The 15,469-nt window shown below is 42.5% G+C and overlaps 1 protein-coding gene and 1 long non-coding RNA gene across 6 annotated transcripts in view; one reads left to right on the forward strand and one right to left on the reverse strand.

The window, feature by feature from the left end:
• Window positions 1-14,908, forward strand: part of P4HA1 (prolyl 4-hydroxylase subunit alpha 1) — a 40,215-nt gene extending 25,307 nt beyond the window's left edge. For 3 of the 5 annotated variants that reach the window (XM_064513600.1, XM_064513601.1, XM_064513599.1), the window contains exons 10-15: window positions 5,427-5,526; window positions 7,261-7,314; window positions 9,498-9,563; window positions 10,041-10,109; window positions 10,884-10,980; window positions 11,337-14,908. In XM_064513600.1, the coding sequence (XP_064369670.1) occupies window positions 5,427-5,526; window positions 7,261-7,314; window positions 9,498-9,563; window positions 10,041-10,109; window positions 10,884-10,980; window positions 11,337-11,407 (457 nt within the window). In that variant the 3' untranslated portion in view covers window positions 11,408-14,908. Of the gene's footprint in view, window positions 1-5,426; window positions 5,527-7,260; window positions 7,315-7,377; window positions 7,996-9,497; window positions 9,564-10,040; window positions 10,110-10,883; window positions 10,981-11,336 lie in introns of those variants that run through there. The other 2 variants (XM_064513603.1, XM_064513602.1) reach the window with 1 other exon arrangement.
• LOC112986633 (uncharacterized) lies at window positions 5,523-10,118 on the reverse strand. The gene is made up of 4 exons (XR_003260070.2): window positions 10,018-10,118; window positions 8,580-8,662; window positions 7,989-8,067; window positions 5,523-6,819 (listed from the first exon to the last, which is right to left on the reverse strand). It is a non-coding gene; the product is annotated as an uncharacterized LOC112986633 (long non-coding RNA).
• Window positions 14,909-15,469: the final 561 nt, after the last annotated feature.

The following is a 15,469-nucleotide window of genomic DNA, read 5'->3' on the forward strand; positions in this document are numbered from 1 at the left end:
GGGGCATTTATAGAAGACGCCTGTTAATCTCTGTGGACACAGTCAGTGTTTCTGTTAACGTGATGAGCTGTCTAATAGCAGCAGCTTGCGAAGGTGACTGCATGACTACCTGAAAGCAACTGAGATGTGCAATTGGCCCCTATGTGAACAGATGGCCCTTACTGAGATGGCTTTTATTTAGGGTTTTGCTTTCTTTCTAGTGGGAAGTCTTATGCCTTGGAAGTGTTGTACCAGTTAGGCTGCATCATGCAATGATGCAGACAGAATTATCCACAAGACCAGTAAATTTCAGCTATTGGGCAATGTTATATACCAGTTTGAGCTTATATAAGGAAACAGTAATTTTGCTTTTAATAATCACATATATGAACACCCTGTTAATATGGGGGTTCTAGGTGTTTCAGCAAATACCAAGTGTATTATTGCTGTTATCTTACATATTAAAGACTGTTTTGTGTTTTTGAAGGAAATGGGATTATTTGCCACTCTGCATACATTGAAAATGCCATAGTCAGAGAAAGTATTAGACAATGCTCGTCATTACCAGCTGTTTCCCTCTTGATCCTGTGTCTGACTGGGCCCAGTGCAGCTAGATCCGTTTGCCATTACCGCTGGCTTCCTGAGAGACACGACAAAATAACTGTTTCTCCGGGGGACGTGATCTCACTTTAGAACCGGCTGTGGGCTCTCCCTGGCCTAGGAACTGTGTGATCAAGTACAAGAGCACTTGCGGCATGTGAGGTGCTGCTCCGTGCGCTGCAGACCCGAAGTAAAGCCTAGTGACTAGTACCTTGTGAATAAGAGCCTTAGAACTATTTAAACGTGCAGGGTTTGGTGCTTAAAAAGGTGTCAGTCTGGGACTCCTTCCAGCGCACATAAGTAACTCTCAGAATTAAATCAGATTGTACTGGGCTGAGTGTTGAAATTCCTTATCTCGTTGGAAACCAGACTTGGGACTGCAAAGAGAAGTACAAGTAAATGGCTCTAAGAAATTGCTAAGAAATTAGTGAAGAGAACTTCTTTGAGCAAAGGGATTGCCGTAGGGGTGGAAGGAGGGAAATCTTCCTTTCTCGTGCCTCCCCTCTCCTTTGTGGTCCTCCACATGCTAGTTGTTCAGGAGGTCTGTACTTTGAGAGACTTTGACAGCTAAAATTCTGATGGGAAATAAATCCCGCCCCCAAAACCCCAAACGCCAGGCCAGACTGCTTTAGAAAAATCAAGTTATTCATGCTAGATCGCTGGCACTTCCCTTGCAGAATCACTGGTAGCAATGTCCTTCTGCTGGGGCCGGTTGAGCTGGTTTGGATTCCAGATGAATCATTGCTCCTGAAAACCAAAAAATGCTTGCTCTGTGTTTTTAATAGATTACTGCTTTCCCTCTTCAAACATTCTTTCCTAGCAAATGCACATCTAAATTACAGCATTCCTCTCTTTGAGAGGGCTACTGTTCACTGTGCAGTACGTGGCAGACTGTATAAAAGGGGGCACCTTGCCAGCAGCATGAGGAGCACCATCAAGCCGTGCTGTGTGCAGTACCAGAATAAACTCGGCCAGTCTGACACTACGCTGCTTTTAAAGCAGCTGCTCCCCCCCTGCTTTTTTCCTCCCCTCTCTTTCCTCCAAGAAGCCAGCTGAAGCTCGTAGCATGTGATGTTAAAGTTTCCACCGCAGGAATACCAGCCTGTTTTCATTCAGTCACTGTCGCCTCTCTACTAATACTGTGACATACTAAATATATTTTAGAAAGTTTTAAACATGCAGGACTTTATTTCCTGTGACCAATAACCATGGTTACAAAAGCCGTGCTGAAAGTCTGGTGCGGTGCTGTTGCAGCTGTGACTAAGGATATGGGGTTTGTAATGTCTGTTACTAGAGCAGCCGGGACAGTTAGAGCAGTAAACAAGCTTTTGGGCATGTGAGCCCATGTATGTTGCATACCTGGACAGTTGTCTGTTTTTTTCCAAATATTACTGGTTAATCTAAAATTATTTCTACATACAAATCTTTGTTTATGAAATCTTACACTATTTAAATCTCTAGTGGGATATCTGATACAGAATTTTAAGAGGGGAGTAAATGTTAAAAAAAAAAAAAGAAAAAGAAAAAAAAGAAAAAGCTAGCTGCTTGTACTGAACATAAAGTTAAAAGCTTGCTGCCAGATATTGGTGTGTGGAGGAAAAAAAAGACACCCCCCCCCCCCAGGGTGTATCCAGCACTTTAATTCTTTCAGTTTCTATAAAATGTTAGCTTAGTTCTAGTTCATGGATGTCTTTTGGTGCTTTGGAGTCTTTGGTAATTTTGGCTGTTGTAGCAGGTTTTAAAGAAATGTCAAATCCTCTAGTTAGCCAAGTCATCGTGGTTGCACCTTAAATTCAAATGCTTATGGCTTCCCCATGAAGTCAGTTTGTCCCTTTTTGTTACGAATTAGCTTTCTGGTCATGGTGGCGTCATGGGTGTCAGCTAGTCAGATACACAGCAGAATGCTTTTCATCCGAGTGAGCAACTTAACAAACTCAGGTTGAAGAGTAGAGCTTGTGTGCATTTAATGTGAATTGCTGTGAACCCTGGACTACACATACATTAAAAAAAGTTGGAGCACAATTTAACAATCTCTTAATCCTGCATCCCATGTGCCGCTGGCAAGGGAGTGGCTTTTGACAGAAAAGAACAGGGAAAAGAGCCCTCTGAGTGAAGGAACACTTCCTATAAACAGTCTTGAACTGGATGCTTTATTCAGTGTCAGTGCCAAAGTGAGACTAACTCTGTGTCCTTAGAAGACCAAGGCTGAGCCTAGCAATGAAAAAGGACAGCGCAGAATGGGGTGTCGTAATTGGCGAAGGCCAGTTTAACCAAAGCCTGCTAGAACTGAAGGCCCTTCCTGTGCACCCTAAACACAGGTGGTACCGAGACCTCCTGATGCTGGAAAATCAGTGTGGGGTTCTGCAGGACCTCCCTGGCTCTGTACTGCCGCAGCAGCAGAGCTCATGATGTTTACAGGGTTCAGTCATGCTCCAACTCCTCACGTGACACTGGTTAGAACTACAGGCCTGCTCTGAGTTTTGCTCAGTGCCAAGCCTGGCACTTGAAGAATAGTTTCAGTTCCCCATTTCCTCCCCCTTCCATAGACTTTCCTTGTATCCTTGGGCAATTAACTGTATTTCTAAAATACATATTTTTACTTCATGAAATGATGTAGAATTCTCCCCGTTGAAGGGCTGAAAACATTCACTGCCATTCTACATAACAAATGTAGTGAGAATGCTGGGCTTTGTTGCTTGCTTGTTTTAAGCCTTTACACGAGACTGGACAGCAGAAGCTAGCGCGTGCATGGTGAAGGCTTGCCCGATGGCTGCCTTGGGCTTTTCTTGGGTGTTAAGTGCGAGGTGAGGCCTGTTTGTGAGCGTTGCCTGTTGAACGTGGCTGCGAGCACGTGGGCTGCATAGCTGCTTTTCATTTGGGAAGTGCTTCATAGAACTCGCTGTCTTGCTTTCTCCTACCATCTTAAGTCTAGGAGAGGTGCTCTGTAACATTTTCTTATACTAACAGTGTTTAGAAGTGGATGGATCTTTGTATGTGTTTGAACAAGTCTGTCTTGAGAGATTTCATTTCTTCTACATATAGTGTACTTTTCATTAAAAAAAAAAAAATCCATGCTCGTAGAGATTCTGTAACCTGTGTCAGTGCCTTATGTCAAGTGTCATGCTACTGTTCCTCCCATGTAAAGCGTTCTGGTGTGGTTTTTTTTCTTTTTTTAATAAGAATTATGTAAAAAAACAAACAAAAAAATGGAATTCAGTATAGCTGTGAAGCTTCATTTGAGTAGCAATACCATGCTATACTTGCCTGCTAGGCTCTGAGCCCAGGTATGTTTGTGGAACAGTGTTGTAAAAGCACCCGGATCCGCTGGTGATTCCAGAGGCCAACAGATGCTAGAGAAAAGGTAGAACTAGCAGTCTCCATCTTTCTGCAGAAAGGGGGAAAAAAAAAAAAAAAAAAAAAAAAAAAAAAAAAAAAAAGGGGCCAAATTCATTGCTATCATCAGGAATAGTAAGAGGACTGCCAAGTTAAACAGAGAAGAGGACCAGGTAGGTAGTGAGCAGGCACAGAGAAAGAAAAGCAGACCAGGTAAAATAAAGGTGCATTGGGCTAGAACTGGAGGAGTAAAGCAGGGGGAGGAAAAGGAAAAAGAAAAAAAAAAATCCTGTGAGCAGAAGAGTGATTAAAAAACCCCAAACAGACAGACAGGTGGCTAGCTGGGATTGCTATTTCTTTAAAAGGACCAGGCCCGTTCTCTTACAGAGATGAAATACACGTGTATTTCCATGTAACTGGATGTGTTCCTGGCTGGTAAGGGTCCAGTGGGGCTGCACAAAGCTGCGGTCGTACTAAGCTTGTGCTCTTTTCTGCCAAACAGCAGTATGCGGGGTATGTATGTGGCTGCTTCTGGATGACAGACATAGCTGCTTTTCATTGAGCCAGCTTTCACGAATGAGCAACTATTTAGAGTCTAAACTGGGTCAAGAGACAGTCTGGGTGAAGGTAGCACTTCTCATGTAGTACGGCTTACTATTTGTTTTATTCCTTTCTTTGCTGACTCATTTGCAAAGTGTTTTAAATGCAGCATTTCCAGCTGAAGTTCCCTAACTTATAAATAGGAGGTGGACATTTTGAGGATGGTTTTGGAACTGCAAGGCTGATGTGTAAAGGGAGGAATAAATATATATACATATGCATTTTAATCATTGTGTACCCAAAACACATGCTAAATACCAAATTCTTAGAATAGGCTGTTTTGGTACAGCTTGTTCAACACAGTATATGGTGAAGGGTTTTATGCCTTACTTAATTGTTTCCTTAATGGTTTTTAGTACTGCCAGACAGGTAAGTAATGTGAAATGACAGATCACAGAGTGCTCGCTCATCTGCGCGTTGGCGACGCAGGAGAGCTGAGTTACAATTACATAGACTCTGTGCACACTAAGGTCGCCTGGTCCTCTCCTCAGTGCTGCATCCAAGTGTTTCAAGCATGTGGGCTGAATTAGCTGTTTGGCATGGATAAGAGCAAAACTGTGGTATGCCTGCTTTAGAAAATAGCTTGAACCAAATTTCACCGTTTGGAATGGTATTTGCTTAAGTTAAGTATGGTTTTCTCACTCATTTGATAGTTCCCAGGATGGAAAGTAAGAACCTTAATTTTGAGGCTTTCTTAAACTAGTAAGTGTTCTCTCTAGAAAACATAACTTACTAAATGCAGGTCTCAGTAATGCCCCTGGAAATGTTTCTGACCTACCATTTTTTTTCTAAAATACGAGGAAAAAAATCTCACATGAGAAGCAATTTTGAACGATGCATTTGTATTGATGCATTGATGGTAGCATATTGTCTTAATATTACATATTGTATTAATTTTTTTTTTTTAAACTTAGTGCGTGGTTGTCTGGATATGAAAGCCCTGTGGTATCTCGCATTAACACAAGGATACAGGACCTAACAGGACTTGATGTCTCCACAGCTGAGGAACTACAGGTAAACCATTAAAACAAGTATGACTGTCAGCAGGCTGTTCATTCTGGATGACTGTGTGCAGCATGGTACACACCCGGGTGGCGTCTGTGAGGTGGCCCCAAAAACTGATTTGATCCAGGGCCAGCTAGTAATTTGATAACTGGCTTAATCCAAGCCTGGGGGAAGAAGGGATGTGTTTTTACAGGGAGGTAGAAACAAAGTTGTCTTTGCAGAATAGTACAGTACTTGCTTTTTACTAAGGTGTGAAATGGCTTTCTCTTGCTGGAGGGATGCTTACTAAAGTGAATGCAAATTAGTATAATTTTTATTATACTAGTAAAATCCAGTTTTGCTACCGTAAGGTTAAACTTTGCTTCTGTGGTAATAGTGAAGAGTTGAGCTGGACTCATATTTGAGGACATGGGGGAAGAATGGTTGTTCTGATTCCCCATCGCCTCGGTGGTCCTAGAAGGCCGGCAGTGTGTCCAGAATCTCTGCAGTATGGAAAGACTGACTGTACATGTACCTCAAATAGGCTTTATTTTAAAAGTACTTTTTATATCCTTGAGGTTCTTAAGTGAACAGCTAGAATGCTGCTTTGCCGATTTAGAGTGAGTGTTAATGTATAGAAAGCAGGACTGTGGTTCCATGAAAGCTGCTGCTCCATGAAGATTCCTCACGATAAGGTGCCCAAGCATCTGGCTGAAAATTGAGGGTATGAATGCATAGAGGAGAAGAAAAAAAATCCATCAGCAAAAAGGACAGTGGGTCTTGATAGACATCGAGATCAAAAAGTGACTTAAAATTGAACGGAGAATGTAAAAGCGCCATGACCCATTTTGAAGAGAAACAGCCTTTACGGTTTTTATAGGAAAGTTTTATTTTTGGACCCTGGGGGAAGGGGGGTGGGAATGTGCTGGTATAAAACCAAGTGAGCCATTACAAGCAGAAATGCGCAAAAGGTTCATGTATTATAGGCAGGCTGGTGCAGAGAGGGGTGTGCACCCTCCTGAGAAGACAACTGGTGGTGTCAGTGATTGGTCTGTCCCCGTTGTGGCGGCTGTAGGACAGTTGTTGGACGGAGGAGGGCTGGGAGCAGAGTCAGAGCAGGTTACAGTAACAGCAGTGGCGGCTGCGAGTACTTGGTGTCCTTACCTGGAGCGGGACACGTTCAAAGCAGTGGGGAAACAACAGCTTGTGGGACTGGTCTTGGATGTGCTGCTGCTCCTGTAGCCAAGGATCTTGGGTCTCCTTGGAGCCTGTGGCTGTCCACGTCTTCAGGAGTCTTGAAAGGTGCCAATCAGTTTCTAAGAGCTGGAAGTCATTAGCAAGACAGTGGCATTTTCAGCAGGTGCTCAAAAATGGGAGAATGGCTTTACCATTCAGGGACTAAGAGGGGCGGGAGAGCTTTCAGGGAAGCTGATCTGCAAGAAGGGAAGTTTAAGCTGTGACTTGGCTGGGAGCTGGAGTGCGGTTGAGAGAACTGGAGAGGGACTGAGTCCCCAAAGCTCAGTCTAGTTCTGGCTCTAAACTGATGAGGAATCTCAATGAAATCAGAGCTATTTGTGAATAAACCCAATAGGACTTTGCTGCATACAGTACAGTACAGTACAGTTTAGTTGACAGGGACTTGTAATTTCCTATGAACTTCATCTAGCCAAAGGTTATCCAAAGATTATGTGTAAAATTCTTGCCCCTTCTTGTCGAGACAAAATACTGCTTTACTAGATGTTTGTGCTTTTCCTTTCACTGTAGGTAGCCAACTACGGCGTAGGAGGCCAGTATGAGCCTCATTTTGATTTTGGAAGGGTAAGTCCTATTTTCTGTCTCCACCTCTTTCTTCTTCACAAGCAATGTGTTTCTCTTTTTCAGGTGGCAAATTATGGAGTGGGAGGACAGTATGAACCCCACTTTGACTTTGCACGGGCAAGTAAAGAAATGGAGGAGAGATAGTAATCTGGTGAAGCCTAGGCCTCTTGGCTGCGGCACCATTTTTATTCTTCGATGTGTATTACACTTTGTAGTCCTTCAACTTTTCTAATCTGTGTTAGTGGAGAAAGCCCTCTAAACCACCAGCTGAACTGATAAACAATACAGGCATGATGGAGCAACAAGGTTTTTCTTCAGAAACATAATTTAAAAAGAGCTATTTCTAAGGAGATGACTGATTCTTCTCAACAGAGCAAAGGCCACTAGCTTCATTCTAAAACTAGAGAAATATTTTTGTTGGCCATGTAAAGCCCGTTTTGTTAAAGTCACTGAAGGCAGTGCAGTCAGACTGTACAATGCACAGGGTATGTCCTGTGTTCCTGACACACATGGGAGAAGACGGCAGCATCTGTGCACCGTAGCTACCATAGATGCATCTGCAGCGCAGGGCGCTGCTGAAGGCGGCTAGCCTGACGGTACGGGTGAGAGCTTAATGCCCTTTCCTGTGAGAAGGACTTCACGGGCAGGGTAGGAAAACTTGCCCTGCAGCTTACCGTGCAAGCGTGCGATGTGGGGAGAGAACTTCACCCCCCAGAGCTGAGACAGAGGCATCTTCCATACTGTTAAAGACATCTGAAAATATAAATACTCTGTATTGTACTCCACATGCTGATTGCTAACAGACTACTGAAACTGCCAAAAGCCTACTAAGTTCTCCTCATCTCCCCATCCTTGCTTTGTTTATTTGATTTAAATTCCTAACCTATTTCTGTTCCAGCTTAAACCTCAAATTGCTGGAAATAATGCCACTGAATTCAGTTGGTTATTTATTGGGCATACTTACACATGATTTAACACCTTCAGATTAACCTTATGCTGTGAATCAACTCCACCAACTATTAATCAGAATCTCTGCTCTTTAAGCACATGCTCAAAAGCATTGCAAATGATTAACAGATTTTGGTTTGAAATGCATGGGTTAATTTCAAGAGTAATGACTGCTAAAATTTGAGCATAAATAGCGGCCACAGCGGGTGGGCTCTAGACATAAAAATAAGATCCAACAAAAATTCATCTCATAAAAAAGTCCATCAAAATGGACTTTTGTTCTTTTAAGTAGAAGTGATTATAAAATGGCTACTTACCAAAATGGATCTTTTGGCTACTTCGTTAGCCTGTTGCAAGCGTCAGCTCTGCTGCGCGCTCAGCTTCCTCCCTCTTTCCCCAGCTGTAATGAAAGGTAACACAGATGCACAGGCTGGAACGTGGAGGGGAAGAAGCCTCCCCTTTCAGCGCAGCACTGGGCTTGTGTATGCAGCGACAGAAAGGGTGTTCTCGTGCATTTAGGCAGGGATTACTTATTCCTGTTAAAAGCTTCAGGAATTACTGCCACAGGCACTCTGCAGCTGAGAGAGGGCACTGCTTAATGAATCCTGTCGTTAGACTTTTAATGGCACTCAAAGGTGTGCGTGGGCCAGGGAGGAGTGCAGAATGCGGAAAGCCAAAGAGCTTAGGCGGCAGCATAGCTGGAGTGGCAGCCGTCACGCATAGCTCCGCCGTGAGGTCAGAACGGCCGGGAGCAGGAAGGGGAGAGGGCTGTGCAGGCAGACACCCCGCAGCGAGCAGGGCTGGTGTGCTGCCTTCAGGGCGTGCGTGGAGCCCCTCCTGCGAGAGCTCTGGCCCTGGCACGAGTCCCAGTGACTCGGGACCCCAGCGCTGTCTCACTCGAGTTCATCTCTGGCAAGGACAAGAGGAGAGACGTGAGCGCAATTAAATAATTAAGTCTGTGGCTGTGAAGAGGATTTACATACTAATTTTCAGACAATAAAGTTGTTCTTAACCATTAGCAACTTGGGCTCATGCCTTCCCTGTCCTGTAGAGTTTAAAAATGCCTGCTTTATTTGAATTAATAGGTACACCCATATTGCATCCCCCCCCCCCAAATGGAATGAATTCATTTTCTGCATGAGTTTGTCTGCTGCTGGCACTGCAGCTGTATGTCACTGACTCCTCTACATAATCAAAATGAAATGCTTATTAAATCTGCTTGCTTTTATTCACAGAAAGATGAGCCAGATGCTTTTAAGGAACTGGGAACAGGCAACAGAATTGCTACTTGGTTGTTTTATGTAAGTGGTATATTTCTGTCGTGTGCTATTGCCAAAAATATCTATCTCTGCATATTCTATACAGTTGAATGATTTCATTATTTTTTTTTTTTTAACTGAAGTGACTCGTAAATGAAGGTAGCCAGTAACTTAGTGGTAAATAGGGGTATCTTCTTACCCATAAATAATTGTTCTTACATGTGTTCCTAAGGAGGATTTAAACTGACTGTTCACTTTTATATCTGCAGAGGTATTTATAGCATGCTCGTTGCCAAAACATTTGAGCACGTAACATTCTGGGACAAGGCTGGCTATCCCACTTTGCACCAAGTGGGTAGTTTTTAGTCTTGTTTTATTAGGCTATTAGTCACACAGCCTTTGCTATCTAATGGGGAGGTAAAATTAAGTTTTTTGGTACCTTAGTTTTATTTTACTAAAATGTGGCACTTTGGGAATGCCTTGGCTTGCAACTTACCTGTGCTGTTTCCACCTTTTCAGATGAGCGATGTGTCAGCAGGGGGAGCTACTGTCTTTCCTGAAGTAGGAGCTAGCGTTTGGCCTAAAAAGGTAAGGGGGGGGGGGTTAATCCCATATTAACTATTCCTCTCTCCATCTCCTTAAAACTATGGCAGATTGTATATTTGAATGTTGAAAAGGAAACTATGAAATGAGCTCACTGAAAGAAGATTAGAGTGCTGTTCATGGCAGCGCATGGGTGCTTCACCAGTGAGTGATGCCACTGGAGCAGTGCTAGTGATTCTAGGGTGCTGTTCACCTGTGTTAAACTTCTTACGCAAGCAAGTCGAGACCTCTGATCTACTGTGTGTTAAGTCCAAAACATAACTATGACTTAACTGCTTTTAATGTATAAACTTTACAAAACACTTAAGGAAAACAGTATTTCAAAACACATTTTAAAAATATTCAAATGTGCGAGTAGATTTCTTACTGCTGTGGTGGTTTTATAGATTTGCCTTGGGGCTTCCATAGGGAATTCTGTCTGAAATTCTGTGTTCCTGCTATGGCTTTTCCCTCAGAAGGGTCTGGAATAAGGGCTGTCTTTGCTAGCCTGCTGTTCATTTTTAGGAAACTATCCTGCTTTTCTAGAAGTATTCAGAGTTGAATGAAATTCGCTTAGAGTAAAGAAAAATAAAAAACAAGGATATATGAGTCAGAGGAGACTCATTGCTTAGGAAAGCAAATTTTAGAAAATGGAAGAGAATCTTCAATTTTAAAGGAACATTTGAAATACAAAGACACCTACCTTTATGCTGAAGTAGTGTTGGGGTGAGCGTGTGCATCACAGAGCAAGACGCTGAGAGTCTCCACCGCCATTTCCAGGGCACAGCGGTATTCTGGTACAATCTCTTTCCAAGTGGAGAAGGCGACTACAGCACACGGCATGCAGCCTGCCCAGTACTAGTTGGAAACAAATGGGGTAAGTACCCCTTACGTTGTTCTAAGTGCCTGTGAGGGGGAGGTTCGGGATTTGTTTGTGGGTTGTTTTAGTTTTCTTTTTCCTTTGGACTTCATGATGGGATAAAAAGCAGCCAAAACTGTTAGTTCCTTTCTAAAGGAAAGATTTAGTACCAGGGATCTACTTTAATAGTCTTTCGTAATTTTGCAGCTATTGGAAGTTTCTTCCTCTTGGATTTATTAAACCAGCTCTATATTTGTGTGTGTGTGTATGTTAAAATGATCCTTTGCTTAACTGAAAGCCATCAAACAGCATGTACTTAAACAGAAGCAGGAGCTACACAGGTGCAGTGATCAAATACCTTTATGTTTTTGCAGTATCCAATAAATGGCTCCATGAACGGGGACAGGAGTTCCGAAGACCGTGCACTTTATCAGAGTTGGAATGATGCAGACTCTTCCTTTTTCTCTTCTGTATTCAATTTGTGTAAAATGCACAAATCTCCTACAGTTTACAGTTGACTAACACTCCACTACAGGTTCAGTCTCCAACTACACCAGTGTTTCATCTGTGGACAAAACAAACATGCTTTTAGTTCCCTCTAAAATATCCCTTTACGGTTTTATACACAGAATATATTGATTTTAAAGGTCTACGAGTGTTACAGAAAAAGAGGACAAAATACAGATCAGAGCCACAACTAACAGTGGTGTTGCGTGTGGTGTGCCCTTCACCATTAGCCTCGCTGCTCAGCCCGGAAAGCCAGTGGTGGTTTGCTTTAGAGTCCTCGCAAATGTCAGTCTGCTAATGGTGAAATAAATCTCACCAGATGATGTAATGGGAGGACTGTTTTCTAGGAAGGCTGTATTAAACCAGTTCATATTCCTAAATTTCCAGACATTGGACTCCTTGCTCTTGTAGAGTGCCTGACCACTACTGTTGAAAACTGTGGGCATGCTTTGTGTTTCTCTGGGGAACAGGTGATTATTGTCTGTTTTAGCCTGTTTTTCCACTTCCACAGTAGCCCAAATTTGTGAACTGTCTTCCTTCTTATGCCTCTGGTGAATTTGGCTTTTAATCTTGAAAATGTGAGCCAGCAGTTCCGTGTGCGTAGATGAGATGCTTTAGCAATGCTGTGTCAAATGCTCACCTGCATCAGAGCAGCCAGACAACTACAGCCCGTCTTCCTGCCGTTTTTTCTTTTCTTCAGTAAGTTTGTCCACACAACAGGAAACAAATGCTGCTTTTATTCTGTCTTAGTAATAAACTCTTACATCTATTCCTTGGGCAGTGGGGATGGGAATGTTGCCATCTTCATTAATCAAAGTAATCGTGCCTTAGGATACTGGAATTTCAAATTGGTTTTGAGACTTCAGGTGATTAGGTAATAATAAGCAGTCACCATAGAACGCTCTTATTTCCGAAAAGCCAACTTTGTCCTCTCACTTCTTGAGTGTTTGGTGAGAAATAGATGGCCTATTTATAATCCTAAATCTTTTTTTAGATGCTTTTTATTTTGCGTATGTTTTTCTCTGTCGTGGATGCTGAACGCGTGCCATAGCAGTGTCATGCCTTTAATCACAGGGCAACTATTTGCACAGGATGCTAGAGAAGACACCTGCTCTTGATAGTTTGGTGTCGCTTACCTGGTGCGGGCTGCCTCCGCTGCAGCCAAGCGTTTCGTGCTGCCTCCCCCTCCTCTTAGCTGTCACTGGTGCTCGTGAGCGAGGAAGCACAGGGAAGTGGGCCTCCTTCAGAGGCTTTGGTGCTGCTTGCTTCACTGCTCCTCTCCCCACCAGCCAGAGTCGGAGTCTTTCTGTTTCGTGGCCAGCGTGCAGAAAAACAGTCCCCGAGTCACTGGTGCCCGCACTGGAAGAACTTGCATGTCAGTGACTTTCAGGTACATTCGCTTCTGACGAGTCATCCTTACACTGAGATGAATTTGAAACCTCTGAGGGAGATGAGACTGTGGCTGCTGTAGCTGTTGAGCTTTTGTCCCGCTGTTCAAATCCCTGCAGGAGAAATAACTGCCGTCCCCACTGCCTCCCAGCACAGAAAGAGCTAAGCGGAGCGGGGGCAGAGGCTGCAGGGAGGGTCGCTTTCCTAAGCCATTTTTCAACAGCAGCATTTACAGCAAAACGTCTAAATACTCCACTAGCAGGAGGACAAGAATCAAAGTGATCTGCACCAGATTCTGCCTGTCTTAAAACAGTCTAATTTTCTGGATGATGATGGTTTTACTGATGTAGGGGTCAAGCCTGAAGTCTTTACCAAGGAAAAAATTCCAATTTTAGTTAATTGGATTTTCTGCCTCAATAAAATCTTGAAACTTGAGCCAAAAGGTAGAAGAAGCCAACTATTAACATGTTAGAAATACCTCTGGAACAATGAGAATACAGTTTAAGGTACTATAGTTTGAGAAACAGCATACTTTCAGAAGGTGTATTTACAAAAGAGACTTAAAATCTTTGCTGGAAAATGCATTAAATTTCTAAACCTATTAGCAATGGGACCTACAGAACTGCTCAACCTTAGCCCTGCCCCTTCTTGTGTTTTGCCAGTGATTTTTCAAAGATGTTAAAGTCCATCCAGCACTTGAGAAAACAGATAAAAAAAACAAGAAAAATAATAAAAAAGTTCCCCCTCACTGCTGTACTGCTCATTTCATCAAAATTGCTAGTACAATAGAGCAGTGTCTGAAATAAATAGATTCACCAAAATGAGTTATCAGAGCATACTTTTTGTGTGCTAGATTGTAACTATTAAAAAGTGTAACATATTTCTACTTACCTCAGTTTTCTCCCTTTTACACAGTGTCAGTTGATTCATCTCCATTCCTCTCTGTGGTTTTCTCTTTCTCATCTTGTTGGCTCTTTTAAAGCTGTTGTTTTTTGGTAACTATGGCTGCAAGTAAGTCCTGCCACTTTCCTGCAAGAAAAAAGAACACAATGGATAATACAGTGTTAGGAGTATTATTCTGGGGCAGTAACTTTCTCTCACTAGCTCAAAGGCATCTATAAATGCTTATCTAAAAGCCAGTTTTGGGTAGCTAACAAGCACAAAAAGAAATCAATGCGTTATCACAATGAACGCATTTAATAAACAGCATCTAGTTTTGCTGTTACAGAAAAGCTGTTTTTCTAAAGTGAGCAGAGGCGTTCCTTGACACAGTAAAATAATTAAAAGCTAAAAATTGTGGAATTTAAGTAAGGTAAAAGACAAATATTGGATGAAAGGTGCCAGCAACTGCTTTAGGTACTGTCACAGGAGAAGAAAACACCATGGTCTCAGATTAAAAAGGGAAGGGTTGGAGTGATGAGAAATTACAATTTGGTTATAGCGAGCAGTGACTTCCCATCCCTGTTGGAGCAACACCAAAAGAGAAGCAGCAGGCATGGAAGAAGCTGTTTTGCAATATCTGATCTGGGAAGTTTGCTAACCACTTTACCTCCCTCCTCTCACCTACTACTGAGTATTTCTAGTGTTAATAGGCTTTTAAGAAAGGTCTGTTAAGAGGCATTGTTTAGGGAGTTAAAAACGTTTCAGTGCATGACTTTTTAAAGCAGTGAACTACTCGATGACTTGCAGTTCTGCAGAGAACAGAAATGGTTTGTCTTTTGCCAGTGGAAAATTTTGCTTGGTTTAGAAAAGAAAAAATCCACAAAAGCACAAACTCAAGTCTGCTCAGGCACACTAGACTAAAACCTTCCAACCCAGATCATTAGAAGAGGAAGGGTAAGTTGTTGGGGTTTTTTTTAAGGTTATAGACAATCCATATTTCATCCTTCTCCATTACAATAGTGTTCATACACCTAATACTAAATGTGTAAATGATAACACAGGTGGTATTGTTGCTTTCTGCCTTATCCCTTCATTTCTCAAAGGGCTTTTGGATCAAGAGCTTGGCTCCTGTGTGAATCTAGTTTTGTATTAAAGATGATTGAAAACCGTTTGGCTCACAGTGACGGACAATTGCGAAACTGCCTTACTGTTAAATCTTTTTGTAATAAAAGTTTTTAATGTGGAAAAAAAAAGGCTTAAAATAAAAGCCACTGCCATTAGCAGTGGGAAAAAAAAAAATCTTCCACATCAAGCTCTCATCGTATATGGCTGTTGTAAATCTGATCATCCAGATCTTTCTCACCAGATGTGTTTCCTGAAAACTAAGCTCATTTGTTTCACTTCATAATCTAGCTGGGCAGGAGCAGAAGATGCTCCTATGACAGATTACACTAAACACCTCCTCACACCTGAACTTTGGGTCTCAGTTGGAAACACAGCACTAATGGACTGGAAAGGAGGCTGGACTGAAAGCATGCTGTGTGGAAAAAAAAAAATCAAGAAAAGGAGGCAGACTCCTCTGCAGCGTCCGTGTGTCTCAGTGCCTTTGTCTCTAACATGCTGATTTATGGCAGTAGCTGCTGTGGGATTTACTAGGGAGCTGGGAACTGCACAAGCGCCTCTATTCTGTCCTGGCTAGGTACTGCCAATAGGGCAACAGTGTCAGTGG

The sequence above is a fragment of the Dromaius novaehollandiae genome, chromosome 6 (genome assembly GCF_036370855.1).
Source record: "Dromaius novaehollandiae isolate bDroNov1 chromosome 6, bDroNov1.hap1, whole genome shotgun sequence".
NCBI lineage: Eukaryota > Metazoa > Chordata > Aves > Casuariiformes > Dromaiidae > Dromaius > Dromaius novaehollandiae.